Source organism: Haliaeetus albicilla, chromosome 25, assembly GCF_947461875.1.
Source record: "Haliaeetus albicilla chromosome 25, bHalAlb1.1, whole genome shotgun sequence".
NCBI classification, from domain to species: Eukaryota; Metazoa; Chordata; class Aves; order Accipitriformes; family Accipitridae; genus Haliaeetus; species Haliaeetus albicilla.
In genome coordinates, this window is record NC_091507.1 from 9,824,853 (window position 1) to 9,839,304 (window position 14,452).

Sequence of the window (14,452 nt, forward strand, 5' to 3'; positions counted from 1 at the left end):
CTGCCCATCGCCCACCACGCCGCCGGGACGGGCGCGCACGCCCGGGCCCCGGCTCCGCCGCAGCGGCCCGGCGGCGGCTGCTGCGGGCCCGCGCTCCCGCCGCAAAGGCTGCTGGGAAGGCGGAGGACGCGAATAGAGGGAGGAGAGGGAAACACCAACCCCCTGCGCTGCGGCGTCACGACGCCCGCCGAAAGCGCCGCCTGCCCCCCCGCGCCACGCCCCTCATCGTTACCATAGCGACCGTCCGCCGCGTCTCCGGCGGGGAGGAAAAGCTGCGCTCTCGCGAGATGTCGGCGGGTGGGGCGGGCCGGAAGGAGGCGCGGATTTGAAGGCAGCGGCGGGAGGGGTGGCGTGGCGTGGGGCAGGGCGGGGCAGGTGAGTGGTCGCGGCTTCCCCCCCCCCCCCGCGGGCTCGTCGCCGCGCGCGCCCCACCCGCGTCCCTCCGTGGGGTCCCTCGGGCGGCGCGAAGCCCCGTCGCCTCCGAGCTGCTGGCGGGGGGGTGGCGGTTGCTCCTCTGCCCGCGCGCCCGCCAACCGTCGCCGGGGCGGGAGCAGGTGTGTGGCGGCGGCGGCCGCTCCCCTCCCCTCCCCTCCCCTCCCCTTCCCCGCTCCCGGGGCGGCGCGGCCGCTCCGGGCCGTCCTCTCCCCCGGGCCGTCCTCTCCCCCGGGGACGGCGGCGGTCGCTGCCACCCCGCGGCCGCTCCCGGTTCTGTGCCCGCCGCTTTCAAGCGGCCCGCGGGCGGCCTTTCCTCTCCGGTCCGCCGCGGGAGGCGGTGCGGCCGCCCGTCTTTCCCGGCCGGCCCCTCGGGTCTGCCGGCGGGGCCGGCCCGGCACCCCGGGAGGTGTCCGCTAGCGCTGGGCGGCAGCGGCGGCGCTGCCCGCCCGGGCGAGGGCGGCTTGGGGCTTGCCGCCACAGCCGTGGGCGCCGCACAAGCGTTGGTCTGAAAAGCTGGTGAAACAGCGTGACCTTCAGTTTCAGCGGCAGGGTAGCTTAGCTGTTATTAAACGTAAAGGTTCAGGAAACTTAACTGGTGCGGTGTTCTAAGGCTTATAGTTCTGCCACGGGACGAAGAATGAGCTTTGATTTTAAGAGTACATTCGTTTGCTAGGTGTTACTCACTCCCAAATTCAAGTGCTTATTTTGAGGCTTCTTCAGCGAAGTATTTGCTTATCTTTGCTGCTTTCTACATACGGATCAGATATTGATGAAGGCTTTAAAAAAAAAAAACAAACCCAAAACGGGTGGAAGCACAGGGTTTAGTGAAACTGTACCAGATCACTATGTAATTTGATTGCAGAGATGATGATAGTAACTTGGGTTCTGTTCTCAGTATTTAGCACCAGTCCTCTGGCTCTCTAAAAAAAACCCCAAAGCATATTTTCTCTTTGTTTCAGGTGAGCAACTGAACCTGAAATCATACTTTTCCAGTTCTTGAGTCATGTTGCATTTCACGTTGGCTTTAAAAAAAGTAAAAGTGAATGTCAAATAGATCAGTTCTTAAAATACCAAATGACTGTGTGATACCAAGTGGGCAGGCTAATCAAATCCTGAGGAAGGATCTTCGGGAATTCAGCTGGGCATCGCTCATATGGGAATGCATCTTGCACTGCAAGATTTTTAAATCGGAAGCACAGACTTCAGAATGAAAATTGAGCCTTCGGTCTTAGCTCTAAATCTCTTGGCTGAAAGGCTTGCTTTTTAAATCTTAATTGTACTATCACCAAGGCTTTGCATAAACTGGTTAGACATTTAGTTCTTAGCAGGTTCAATTATAAGTCTTTTCAAGGCTATTTGTCATAATAAATGTGTTAACACATGTTCTTGGAGAACATTTGTTAGATAGCTCTTTGAGAAAGTCTGAGTGCAGTTTCTTTCTTTCCAGTCTTCATCACTTACAGAGTATGCTTTTAAAAGGAATTATCCTCTGGATTTGACTGCTATTAATGGCTTACACTTACAAAATGTTGTTGTAGTCACATGTTAGTGTGTATCTTACAACACCTGTTGGTATCTTGAAGGAATAAATATCAACACTTTGTTAAAACTGTAAGATTAAATAATAGTATTTTTCTTAACAGGAGCCCTGGAGTCTGTGAAACACTGAAAGTCAAGTGGAATAAGTAGATGATTGTCAAACTTTTATTCTGAATTTGATCCAACAAAAAGGGAAAATGTCACCTGGGAAAGTTCTGCAACCTGTACTGAAAATGAAGGTGGATGAACTCTTTTTGTGCTGGTTGAGTCAGCCTGCAACTCAGCTGACACTAAAGGACTGCTTGAGAAGAATCAAGAACGAGGAGGAAATGGAGACTGGTCATGGAGATTCAGGAAACGATAAAAATGAGAGGTTCGCTAATAAAAATTCCAATTCCAAGCAATGCGTGTTAGGAGATACCAGATTGCCTTTGATGTCTTTCAGTCCTCCCCAACTTTCTACTACTCTTCCATTGGCAACTCCAGCCAGCCCAAGGAGCATTTCTAATGTTAGAGCAACACGTCGGTCATCAGGAACCAGAGTAGTAAGTTTGTTTCTTACTTATTAGACCTATTTGTTTAAATGGAAGTGAATTTTGTGTTTGTGGTATTGGCAAATTATGCAAGTAATTAGTTTCCCCACGGGAAACTACCGCTGATGGCTAGGTGGCCTAAACTTCCAAAAGACTGTCTTGGCTCCTTGCAGCTGTGTTGGTTTTTATAAGCCATAGATGCCTGACACAAAATGAAAAATGAATTGTTTTCTATTTCCAAAAATTTTTCTGTCAAAAGCAATGTTGTCCTTGTTCTTTAAAACTGCAGAGTGGAAGGCATCTTAAAAATTCCATATCCGGTACAGCTGATTTAGATTTGGTATATCTACCCTGGGTTTCAGCTATAATTTCAAACATCATGCAATATTGATCTGTGTTGCAACTAATTTACATGTTATGTTTGCTTCAGTGTGTGCAGCATAGGTAAGGAAAAGTCAAAACAAGTGATGAGTGCTTTCTGAAGTATTGCCTCTCCTATGCAATAAGGTTACGGCTAGTATCTGTATTCTTGTGTCTCTTAACAGGCATGAACAAACTAAAGTGGTGGAAAAGCTAGAAATAGCCTTATAATAAAAAAGTAGTTTTCAATAATGTCGTTGTGTCCACTGAGCAGTGTCCAGTGTGGGGGAAACCCCATATTTCTAGTTGGAGAATGGAAGAGAAATAATTGTAAAAGCCAAAACCTGGATAGATAGGTCAGATAGCCATGACTAACCAGGTGTCATTCATGAAATACATCTCACATTTATATTAAAAGAAAAATCTAGCATTCTATCAGATGTGGTAGTTTACAAAGGCTATTTAGTTTACCAAATAGATCACAGTTGCTGGATACCTCTTGTTTAACTTAGTTTTGCCAGCGGTAACCCAAACTAGGTGTTGATGCTTCAGATGCCATGCTTTCAATAACAGGCCCTTCCACTGTTAAACACAATCTAATTGTGGATAAATGTAAGTTCCTGTGTCTGTTTGTCGTGTTATTTTTATAGCATGCTGCCTTGACTGCAAATATTCCTTTGTCTAATGATACCAGGCACTATTGTTAGTACAAGACTCAAATTTGGCTCCACTGGATCTGCATATTAACAAAGTAATTGTTTTGGTACTGCATGGTACACTCAATGCTTCCTTTCTAAGGAGGTCTTGACTTATAATAGACAATGCCCTCTATGCAAGAATGACACCCCTGCCCCCAACCTGAGGTGGTTTGGTTTTTTGGTTTTGGTTGTTTTTTTTTTAAACTTGCAGTTCAGTTCAATCTAATTACTAGCCCTTTTTATAAATTCTAAAACCAAAACTGGATAGAAGATGATGTGGTGACTGACAAAACTAAGTATTGCATATATGATCTGCCTTATATCAAAGGAGTTGTTAAGAGGCGTGCTGTTTCTATATCAAAGGAGTTGTTAAGAGGCATGCTGTTCCTGCTATAGGACTGTAAATTCATAGAATCATAGAATTGTTTAGGTTGGAAAAGACCTTCAAGATCGAGTCCAACCGTCAACCCAACACCACCATGCCCACTAAACCATGTCCTGAAGTGCCTTGTCTATGTGCTTTTTTAATACCTCCAGGGATGGTGACTCCACCATTTCCCTGGGCAGCCTGTTCCAATGCCTGACAACCCTCTCAGGAAAGAAATTTTTCCTAATATCCAACCTAAACCTCCCCTGCCACAACTTGAGGCCATTACCTCTTGTCCTACCTCCAGCCACCTGACGGAAGAGACCAGCGCCCACCTCACCACAACCTCCTTTCGGGCAGTTGTAGACAGCGATAAGGTCTCCCCTCAGCCTCCTCTTCTCCAGACCAAACAGCCCCAGTTCCCTCAGCCGCTCCTCCTAAGACTTGTGCTCCAGGCTCCTCACCAGCTTGGTTGCCCTTCTCTGGACACGCTCCAGCACCTCCATGTCTTTCCTGCAGTGAGGGGCCCAAAACTGAACACAGGACTCGAGGTGCGGCCTCACCAGTGCTGAGTACAGGGGGACGATCACCTCCCTGCTCCTGGTGGCCACGCTATTTCTGATACAGGCCAGGATGCCGTTGGTCTTCTTGGCCACCTGGGCACACTGCCGGCTCATATTCAGCTGGCTGTCGACCAGCACCCCCAGGTCTTTCTCCGCCGGGCAGCTTTCCAGCCCCTCTTCCCCAAGCCGGTAGCGCTGTGTGGGGTTGTTGTGACCCAAGTGCAGGACCCGGCACTTGGCCTTGTTGAACCTCATACGATTGGCCTCGGCCCATCGATCCAGCCTGTCCAGATCCCTCTGTAGAGCCTTCCTGCCCTGCAGCAGATCAACCCTGCCTCCCAACTTGGTGTCACCTGCAAACTTACTGAGGGTGCACTCGATCCCCTCATCCAGATCACTGGTAAAGATATTAGAGAACTGGCCCCAATACTGAGCCCTGGGGAACACCACTTGTGACCAGCCACCAACTGGATTTAACTCCACTCACCACAACTCTCTGGGCTCGTCCATCCAGCCAGTTTTTACCCAGCAAAGAGTACACCTGTCTAAGCCATGAGCTGCCAGCTTCTCAAGGAGTAACTCATATAATTTAATAATACTGGTAAGTTGTAAGTGGTCATCACTCCCAATCACTCTACATACTTTGGTATCTAACTCAATATACTGGCCAAACCTCCTGGTGTCCCAGGGAAGCCTGCTCAGATTAGTAAGTGTAGGGAGGTTAGAGCTGAGGATGTTTAAGAGTATTGGTTACTTCTTGTCTGTTATTGGTGTGTATTGAATGTATATACCTACCTTTTGACCCACAGGAGTAACAATGTGACTACTGTTTTGCACTAAAACATTTAATCTGAAGCGTTGTCTTGATTTCATAAATATTAATTTTCAAATCTAGCTTGACATCTTGAAGTCCCCACTTAGTTTCAAGACATCACACTTCCAGTCTAGAGTTTGTCTAGATTGACTTTATTTTAATAGGGACTTGTATTTTATGCCTAATCACTAGCCAGACAGCAGCGCATGACAATGGATTTACTTTTTTTTTCTTTATGTTCACACTGTTATGTTTCCTGTTTCAGTGAAATGTAAGCAAAGAAATTAGCAGATGCTTAGTTTATTCTTGTATTGGATAAAAGCAAGCAAAGGAAGAGTTTCCATTAAAAGCCACTGTTACTTGATAGCTAACTTGTGCACTGTAATTTCTTCTTCATGTGTCTTGGCTGATCACTTGAAGTAGATTCCATAAAGAACTAGAAGAGATTAATGAAGAGTAACATTCTTTACTTAATTGGAATTGTTTGTATAGTGCTGAGAGAGAACCTAGAGGGTTAGGCTGTTGGTTGTGTTTTCACCCCCCCTCCCAAAGAGTTGGGCAGGGGGAAGTTTCCAAGCAATAAGAAATTTATTTATGGCTTTATTATTCAGCTGAACTGAAGCTTCATCCAAAAGTTTCCTAATCTTTAGGAAGTGTAAATTACATTTGGAGCAGGCATCAGCTTTTTAATACCACCAAGAGTTGCATAATTGCATGTTCTGCCATGACAGTGTATTTTCCTCACAGAAGGCAAAATATACTCGTTTTCTTTGTTGTATGTCCATAAACTACCTGCTGCAGTGTCAAAAGTAATGCATCTGGTTTTGTGCACTTAATCACAGCTCACAAATCGAGCCACAATGGTTTTACCTACCCCATTTGAGTTTAAGTAATTTTGAGGTCCTTGTGTCGTTTCTAGAAATGGAAGAAAATGTTTCAGATGTCTTTTTAAAATAAGAAAGCTTGTACTGTAGGTCCAGTAATACAGATTTAAATTCTAAATAGCAGTCCTAGAAAATGGTAGAAGTTAATGTGCTTAACTCTGTGTGCCTGAGGGTGATACTAGGAAAGGGCTTTTACATACAGCCATAAAGAGCTGGAGAATTATTTCTTTTAGGACTATAAAAGTCAACCTTAGGCATCTTGGTAAACTTTTTCTTACTGTATACAGGAATTCTTAAAATGCAGCGTACAAGCAGTAAACTTATTTTGGCAGGATACATTTAGAATTTCACTGAGCTGAATCACTACACTTGATTATGGGTAAGGTTGCTGTACGCCTTTTCCTGTTTCTTAAAACGTTCCTGCAACTTTTTTGAAGGACACCAAACAATAAAGCTGATAACAGAAAACTGCCATCTTCAGGTTATTACCAGGTAGTAAGTATGAATGTGTAGGAAACCACATTTTCCTGCTACAGGTTTCTGTACTTGTTAGAAAAACATGTTTTGCAGAATGGGAAGCATTCTTGGAAGACCAGTCTTGAAACTAATTAGATATTTAATCTTCAACACCTTAAACAGTAGCATATGAGCAAAACAAGCTGGTATTTTGATGGCAACTGTTAAAACAGCATTAAAAGTACTGAAGCTGACAGCTATTGTATTTCAGGAGATCTTGTCTTTTTTTCAGGGATTAGCTTGTAATTTAAATTTGAGGGTTATATTTTTAACCAAAATTCAGATGTTGCCACATCTTGTCAGTGGAGAATTTGCTGTCTTTCAAGATAGTTGAAGCCCTCCACTGATTAGCAAGTCTCAAGTACTCTCAGATAATGAAAGAACCTACATAGTCCTTATGTTAAAGATGAACAAAAAACTGAGATGCACTTAAAGCCAGGTTCTGGAAAAACATTAATTCAGAATAAACTGTTGGCTTAATCCATATACACATTTTGAAATCTAGACAGAACTCTACCATGAAAATTCACATTATAGTGTGTTTTGGTGCAAGTGAAAACAGAAGTGTTTGTTTAGAGTGGGGTTTTTTTTTTTTTAGGGGAGGTACTTCCCTTCGCTTGCATGGTGTCATTCGCAGTGAAGGTCAGTGTCCAACTGTCCATTGTACGAACACTGTAATTGCAAAGTTCTGGTCATCTTCATTATGTGATGTGCTAAGTGCTTGGTAGTATTCTGAAAGTAGGCTTGTGATTTGTATGTACTAAAATAACAAAATCAGAGGCATAGAAAAATCTCAACATTTAACTCTTGAATATTTTATGAGTATATTGTTGTAAAGAAAGAAGTTCTAGAGCTCTTAACTTTCAAACTTGAGGAATAGCTGTTATAGCTTTCTTCTAACCCTTATCACTACTGTACATGGATTTGCCAGTGTTTCTGGCACCATAGATTATCTTAAACATATGGGGTATACATAAATGTACACTGTTCCTCACATTGTCAAAAATGCTAGGCCTCAAGGCTTAAAAGATGCCGCAGGCAAGATGTTTAATCCTAACCAGCTGGTGTGCAAGGCATCTGGGGAAACAATTCACAGAATTCCCTATGGGCATTTTGGGGGGTGGTGGTGCAGAGAGAACGTGATATGATCTGAAGTACTTAAAAGTTATTTTCCGTTTCTCTGCAGGGTCAACCTTTGATACAAAGGTAGTTCTTGGATTGGTTTCTGTATATCCTTTGCTTGATAAGCATACTGTTCCTGCTTGTTATCCCATGACAATTATTAAAGCTTATTGTCCCATATTTCTGTAATTTGTAATGCTTTTACTACTTTACCATATTGCTGCATAGCTGTTTTCATCACTACCATTCTTGCCAAATTTTTGTTACCAGTTAGTTGATTCAAGTGGGGTGGTGCTACTAGAATCCATTTGAGTTTAAAGGGAGACTAGAATGAAACCTTTTAACATTGATAGAAGTTTGAGCATGATAATGCTTAACAGTTCCTTTTTGGGACAAATGAGTTGTTCTGAGAACTTCACTTAAACGGTAGCTAGGCTTATACCTGCATCTGTTAGACCAGTGGTGGACTATCTCCATGTTCTGCAGGTGTGCTGTAAGTTTTTTTGGGGATCACCTTCTACTAGCAAGGAGAGAAACGATGTTCATAAAACATCAGAAAAGTAAGAGGAATGACAGTGTTTGAATCCTGCCAGCTTTTCACATAAGCAGTTATTAAGCTTTGATGTTGGCCTTGACATTTCAAGTGTCTAGTCTTATATGTTGTCTGCATCTGAATTGCTACCTAGTATACCTTAATACCAGAAGCAATGTTAACTACTAATTCTGGGTTATGTAAGCTGTATTAGCATTGCACTGCACACCAGGTTAGGCTGTGCAGGACTGAGCATGGTCTAGCACATACATTCCCTAACTCTGTATTATGCAAAGCTAGTGTTAATAGCGCCGTGTCCCACGACTAAGTGGGGAGCATGGTGGACTTGGCTTCCAACTCAAGCCCGTGACTTAAAGGCAGACTGTAAATAACCTGGTATCAAACTGATGTACTTTTATGATGATAACAGGGTACTATGACAGATGTCAGCACTAATGCGTTCACAATAAAGCTCCTTCTATGGTGCCAACAAAGGAAGGGCAGCCAGAAGTTCATATTAAGGTCTGGAAGAGTGCAGCTATAGGTGTTCCTAGAAAATCATTATTAGTTTCAAGTGTGGCAAAATAATAGTAGTCAGCATAAGCAGCACTGGTAGTATGTTGTGTTAGTCTTAAGCTTTGGTTTACTGAATAGCTTGGAATAGAAGAATTGTTATCCTGATTAGAGAACTGGCTATTCATTTTATGTATAAATGAGAAACTGAAAGTTGTTCACTGTTGTAGCTTTTTGGTAGTGCTCCTTATTCTAACTGCATCTTGTCCCCTGGGATATAAATGTTACACTTTTCTTAGCAGTAGTATTACTTCTGTTTACACATTGTGCTTTGTTAGAAGAAATAGTGATTTTTGTCCTCTTTCAAAGTGGCAGTTGCACTTGAAAGAGAAGGTATTTGTCCTACTGGAAACTCATAAATATTTCTTACATGCTGCATCCAGCCTTAAGAGGTTTTGGCATTTCTAGTGCTGAAAAATTGAATTCAGAATTATACGTACTTTTCTTCAAATTTAAAATTCACCTGAGTTCTGACACAGGACAAATTCAAGTATTTGGATGAAACTTATTAATCACAGGCACTCTCTCCTGTGTGAGTAACTGTCACTTAAAAGCAAAGAAAAAAAAGTTCATAGCTGTATGAGATCATTACTTACTTTCAGTTGCTTCTTTCTGCTCTGTCTTTTGAAACATTTAAGCTTAATTATAGCTTTACATCAGTAACTTAAACAGTTCATTCTTTTAACAGGTGGTCAGTCTGGGATGAAATTAGATATTGATATAAAGGAGGTAGCTTTCTTTTTTTTCCTGCAGTGATGCTTGAGAACCCATCTTATATTTTTGAGAACCTCTCCAGATGCCCTACACTTACTCTGTCAGCAAGAAATAAGCTTGAGGACAAAAGTAAGTATGGGGCTTACTTCAGTACAAAATGATTAATGCAGTTCATCCAGTGAACTAGTTTGTCCTAAGACAGACCTAGTAATGATTGCACAGAATTTTTCAGCAAGCAATGTGATGAGAAAAATCTACAAAATACCAATGGTAATAACATATGGCTGAGCCTCGCAAATTTGGAGGCTTTGCACACACAACTGTCTTGAAAAATTAAATGAAAGTTATGCAACTTAAGTAGTTGCATTGATTCGAGAAGATACCAGTTAAGCGCTCTTGTTGTTTTCTGCAGTCCACAACAAATGGTTACTAAATTTAGTGTTCTAACTGTGGCATAATATGTAAATAACTCCTTTGTGTTGGGTTGGATTAGTGTGGTGTTCTTGTCTTCAGGTTAACCAGATGGTACTAATGTCTTGGTAGATAAGATTAGTTTGTATTCTGTGAACAATTGGTACAGCTTAAAATGGGTCCATAGAAAGCTAACCAGTGATCAAGAGGTGTTTTTAAAAGTGTGTTCTGGTACTTCATGTTAGATGTGCCCCTTTTGTAATAGCAATCACTATTCTATATTAAAAAATAGCTAGAAACTGTAGAGCTACCCATGTACCATTTCTTGACCACAGATATTTGCAGGGATAATGGGCTCTTAGGGCTGTTGGGATATGTTCTTAAATAACCTTGTGCATACTGCTTAGTTTCATTTCATGTGGAACTAGCCTTACATATTTGTTCTATGCAAATCTTAGTAGAAACTGGCTGATTTCAGGCAACAAATGAGACAAATTGGAAGACTACAAGGAGACTTTCACAACATTTGTAGAAATCTATATGCAAGGAGAATGCAGGGAAAGACCTTATGAGTGGGTGACAAGGGAAACATTGCAAAATATCTATAAAATGGAGTTGTAAATGTGCCCATCATGAACAAGGTTTGATTGGACCTTCTTGACATTATCTTGACAAAACAAGGCTTGTAGAGCTTATGAAATGGCTTGACTTGGTCTGGTTTTAGAGTTCAGCAGAATGAGAACAGTTTCTAAGCAGTTTTATTCCTTTAGAAGCTAGATTTGTATTGATAAACAGCTAACACTCTAGATTTTGTAAATATTTCTACTAGATGTGATCATCACTGATATATCATGAATAATCATCCTTGTGGCATACTTCATTGACTAAGAAATAAAGCAAACTATTTGAAATTAAGTAATGTTGAAAACACTTAATGGGTTAGATTATTCTTCTGACTACTAGTAGTCTTCATGAATAGTCATCATTTACAGCAAAGACTTGTAAAAAGTCTTCTGTTGTAACTTAAGATTTTAAACAAAAGATCACCAATTTTGTCTTACTTGCTGTTAACACACTGAAGAATACCTCCTAAAATTTTGAGTACTTGCTTATTAATCAAGTAACAAATTTAAGCTTAGTATTTTAGAAAGATCTAGAATGTTTGAAAACATATTTAGACTTCACATCAAGACTTCCAGTGATGGAGAATGGAGGAAATTGCTAGTCAAGAGTACTGTTGCTGTTCTGGCAATGTATTTGTGGTGTTATACCTCTGTAAGTTGTCTTATTACTTAAGTCTTATTTCTTCATGTGTAATGGTTGCCCCTTTAGTTATAATACTGGAAGCTAAAGTTCAGTTGGTTACCAGTGACCAGCTTCTTTGCTCTGCCTTCCTTCTTTGCTTTGTCCTTTAGCACTGTACCCTGCTTGCAAGTTTGGAAGTGCATGACTTTTTAGCTCTGCAGAAACCGGTATAGTTTCTGTTGCCTATATCAACTGAAATCAGTATAGTTTCATTTCCTATATCAGCAAAGATTTTAGGCTGGTACATGATCAACACAGTAGTGTTAGTTCAAGAGTAAGTCTTTACAGAAGTTCTACCAGAAATCCCATTGTTGGTTGGTAAATTACAATTTGCAATCCTAGTGACTGACTTGTAGAACAGGGTCTGTATCTTAAACTTCCTGATTCGTCGGTTCTGCTTTAAGATCTTTGGGGAGGGAAGTCTCAAGTGAAAGCAAGAAGCTGTCCTGCAGCTGTCACTGACTTGAAATGATTGTCTTGTGATTTCAGGGACTAAATTACATGTCGTGTTAAGCTTGTGATGCTGGAATTAAAGTAGTGGTTGTACTTCATACACCAATCATTCTAGTTTTGGAAATGATGAAATTCGAAGATATAAATGTGTTTTTGAAAGGATTAATTGAAAATTCAGTTCATGTCAAAATGATGAAGTACTGAATAGCTGGTGCAATGTTTAAGTAAGTCGCTGGACAGTTATAAAACATTGTCATTCATGTTCTTTATACCAGATTACTCTGTCAACTTCTAAATTAAGGTGACACAGGGTAAATAATGGCAATCTAGAAATGACTAAATACCTAAAATGGCCTGTGTGACTTTGAAAAGTTGCATAATGCATAACATAACTCTGTTATAAAAGCTGGTGTCTCCTGTGGGAAGATCTCAGTGGCATTCCAAATCAGCCTGAACTGCTTCTTCATTTCAACCTATTCTGCTATTCAGATGCTTACCTTGGTAAAGTTACAAATGTATATGTTATGGACTGTAGCTTCCTCTGTGGCTAGTCTCTGTAGCATCATGGTTCATCTAAAATGTAAAAAAAAAAAAAAAAAAAACCAGCATCTTATTAGAGCAAGTGTTACTTTAATTTGTATAATTCATACTAGATATTTTGCTTATGTCTTTCTCTGTTTAATAGCTACCTCAGCAGCATCAATTTGGGTGTACCTGGTTTTCATGATCTGATGAATAAGGTCATATGAAGATCATGAATAGTAAATAGGCTCTGTCTGTGGAACACTATTCCAGCAACCTGTTTCCATTAAAACTCTGTTTATGCTATATACAAATAAATAAAATGTAAATGGATAAAGTTTTCCTAAGATGGCAGAGAACATGAGAATTGTTCTGAAAGGAATATAAACCATCCATTAACTGTCAGGCTTTGGTTTTATAGTATCTAGTGTTGATGCTTGCTGAAGTTAGTCTGCCAGATGCAGTTAGCAATCTAAAAAGGCCTGTGCTATGTCCTTGGAGTCCAGGCAGTGTAATCATAGCAAGGTGACATGTATCTTCTCTTGCTTATAATCTGATAACAGCCCATGGCATGGTGTACATACATGGCATTCTTTCGGTAATGCACAGAGAATCTGATCAGTCAATCCTTCCTGGGCTACCAACATGACCATATATCTCACATCTAACCAGTGTCTTTTTATTCACTGTCTTGCCTCCTAAAAATTCTGGATTCTTCCAGCAACTGTGGAAAGATCGTCCATGCATTGCTCTGTCTAATCCAAGAGTACAGGAAAATTTAATCATCAGAGAAGGCATGCACATTCAAGACTTCCATGTTTTTTAATTGTCTGTGTGCTCTATGGGAGAGGCATTGCATCCTCCAAGAAAAAAAAAAAATGCATCTAGACCCAGATTCACACTTCCTTCCAAGGCCAAAGGGTCAGTTTCTCCCTGTGAAGGCAGATTTAACTACAAAGTGACAACATCTAGCAGTTCATCGGTGTAGCACACCATACTCAAAACACTGTCAATAACTTTAAAGCAATCAGTTTGGGTAGCTGGTACCTGGGTATGAGCATAACTTGATACCTTCTGTGGTGTAGACATTGTAGACTTCATCTTCCTTGGGTTTTGTCAGTGTACTGGTGAAAAGGGGTGGCTCTCATCCAAAGGAGAGTTAGGGATGGATAGTAATACTTTATCCTGTTCAGCTCACAAGTGCATTGTCCTCTTGTTCTCTTCCCATACAGAGCAGTTAGAAATGGGAAGTTACTAGCAAGAAGCGAGATAAGTGTCTGTAAAACTGGGAAAACTGATTATTTGGGATCCCATTAAATCTCTTCCCTTATCCATCAGTATAAGGATAGATAGGTTTCAACCTTGTGCGTCCTTATTTCAAGACAGGGGTTTGGGGAAATGACAATAAAAATCAATATTTGTTAATTCAATATTGAAAAATCAGTATCAGTGGGTTTTCCCCTCCCACCCCTGAGTGGGTCACCTTGTCAATAGATGCTAATATTCTTGATTGCTTAGGCAGTTATATGGATAAATAGCAGAATTTTCTTTGCTACTTCCCATTTATTCTTGTATTTTCCCATTCTCTAGACATTTCATGTTTTGCAGTACCTGCTCTACTGAGTTCAAGGTCAGTAAATCTTGCTATGTACTGTAGTCTCCTGAGAAGGGAGTGTTTTGTTTATTGCTCATAATAATGTAAAATAACACACTTGGACAATTGAGACTTTAGTCCATTGCTATAAAGAGGTTTTTCCCTGCAAGGGCCTTTTTGAAGACTTGAGAGGGAGTTTTAGAATTCTTTTCAAAGAGAAGCACTATCATTCTTCATTCATTTATTTAGACTATGTCAACACTGGGCATTGCTATATATAGTGTTAAGCAGAAAGGTACTGCAGGTGCTACCAAGCCTGCCTAAGTTGTGTTTTCTCAATTTATAGGTCATAAAATCAAATCTGACTGAGATGGACATTACCTTTTAATCTTTCCCCTTGGTTTTTACTCAGTACCTTGAGAACTGCTGTTACAACAGTGACCCACGGGCTACCACTGTCTGCAGTAGTAAATTAAAGATCTTCAGACTAATGTAAATAATGCATTTACTTAACGAG

At 41.2% G+C, this 14,452-nt stretch overlaps 1 protein-coding gene across 1 annotated transcript in view; it reads left to right on the plus strand.

Moving 5' to 3' along the window:
• Window positions 1-309: 309 nt before the first annotated feature.
• Window positions 310-14,452, plus strand: part of PPP2R3B (protein phosphatase 2 regulatory subunit B''beta) — a 56,299-nt gene continuing 42,156 nt past the window's right edge. The window contains exons 1-2 of the mRNA XM_069769938.1: window positions 310-375; window positions 2,079-2,519. Of these exons, the coding sequence (XP_069626039.1) occupies window positions 2,172-2,519 (348 nt within the window). The 5' untranslated portion in view covers window positions 310-375; window positions 2,079-2,171. The remainder of the gene's footprint in view (window positions 376-2,078; window positions 2,520-14,452) is intronic.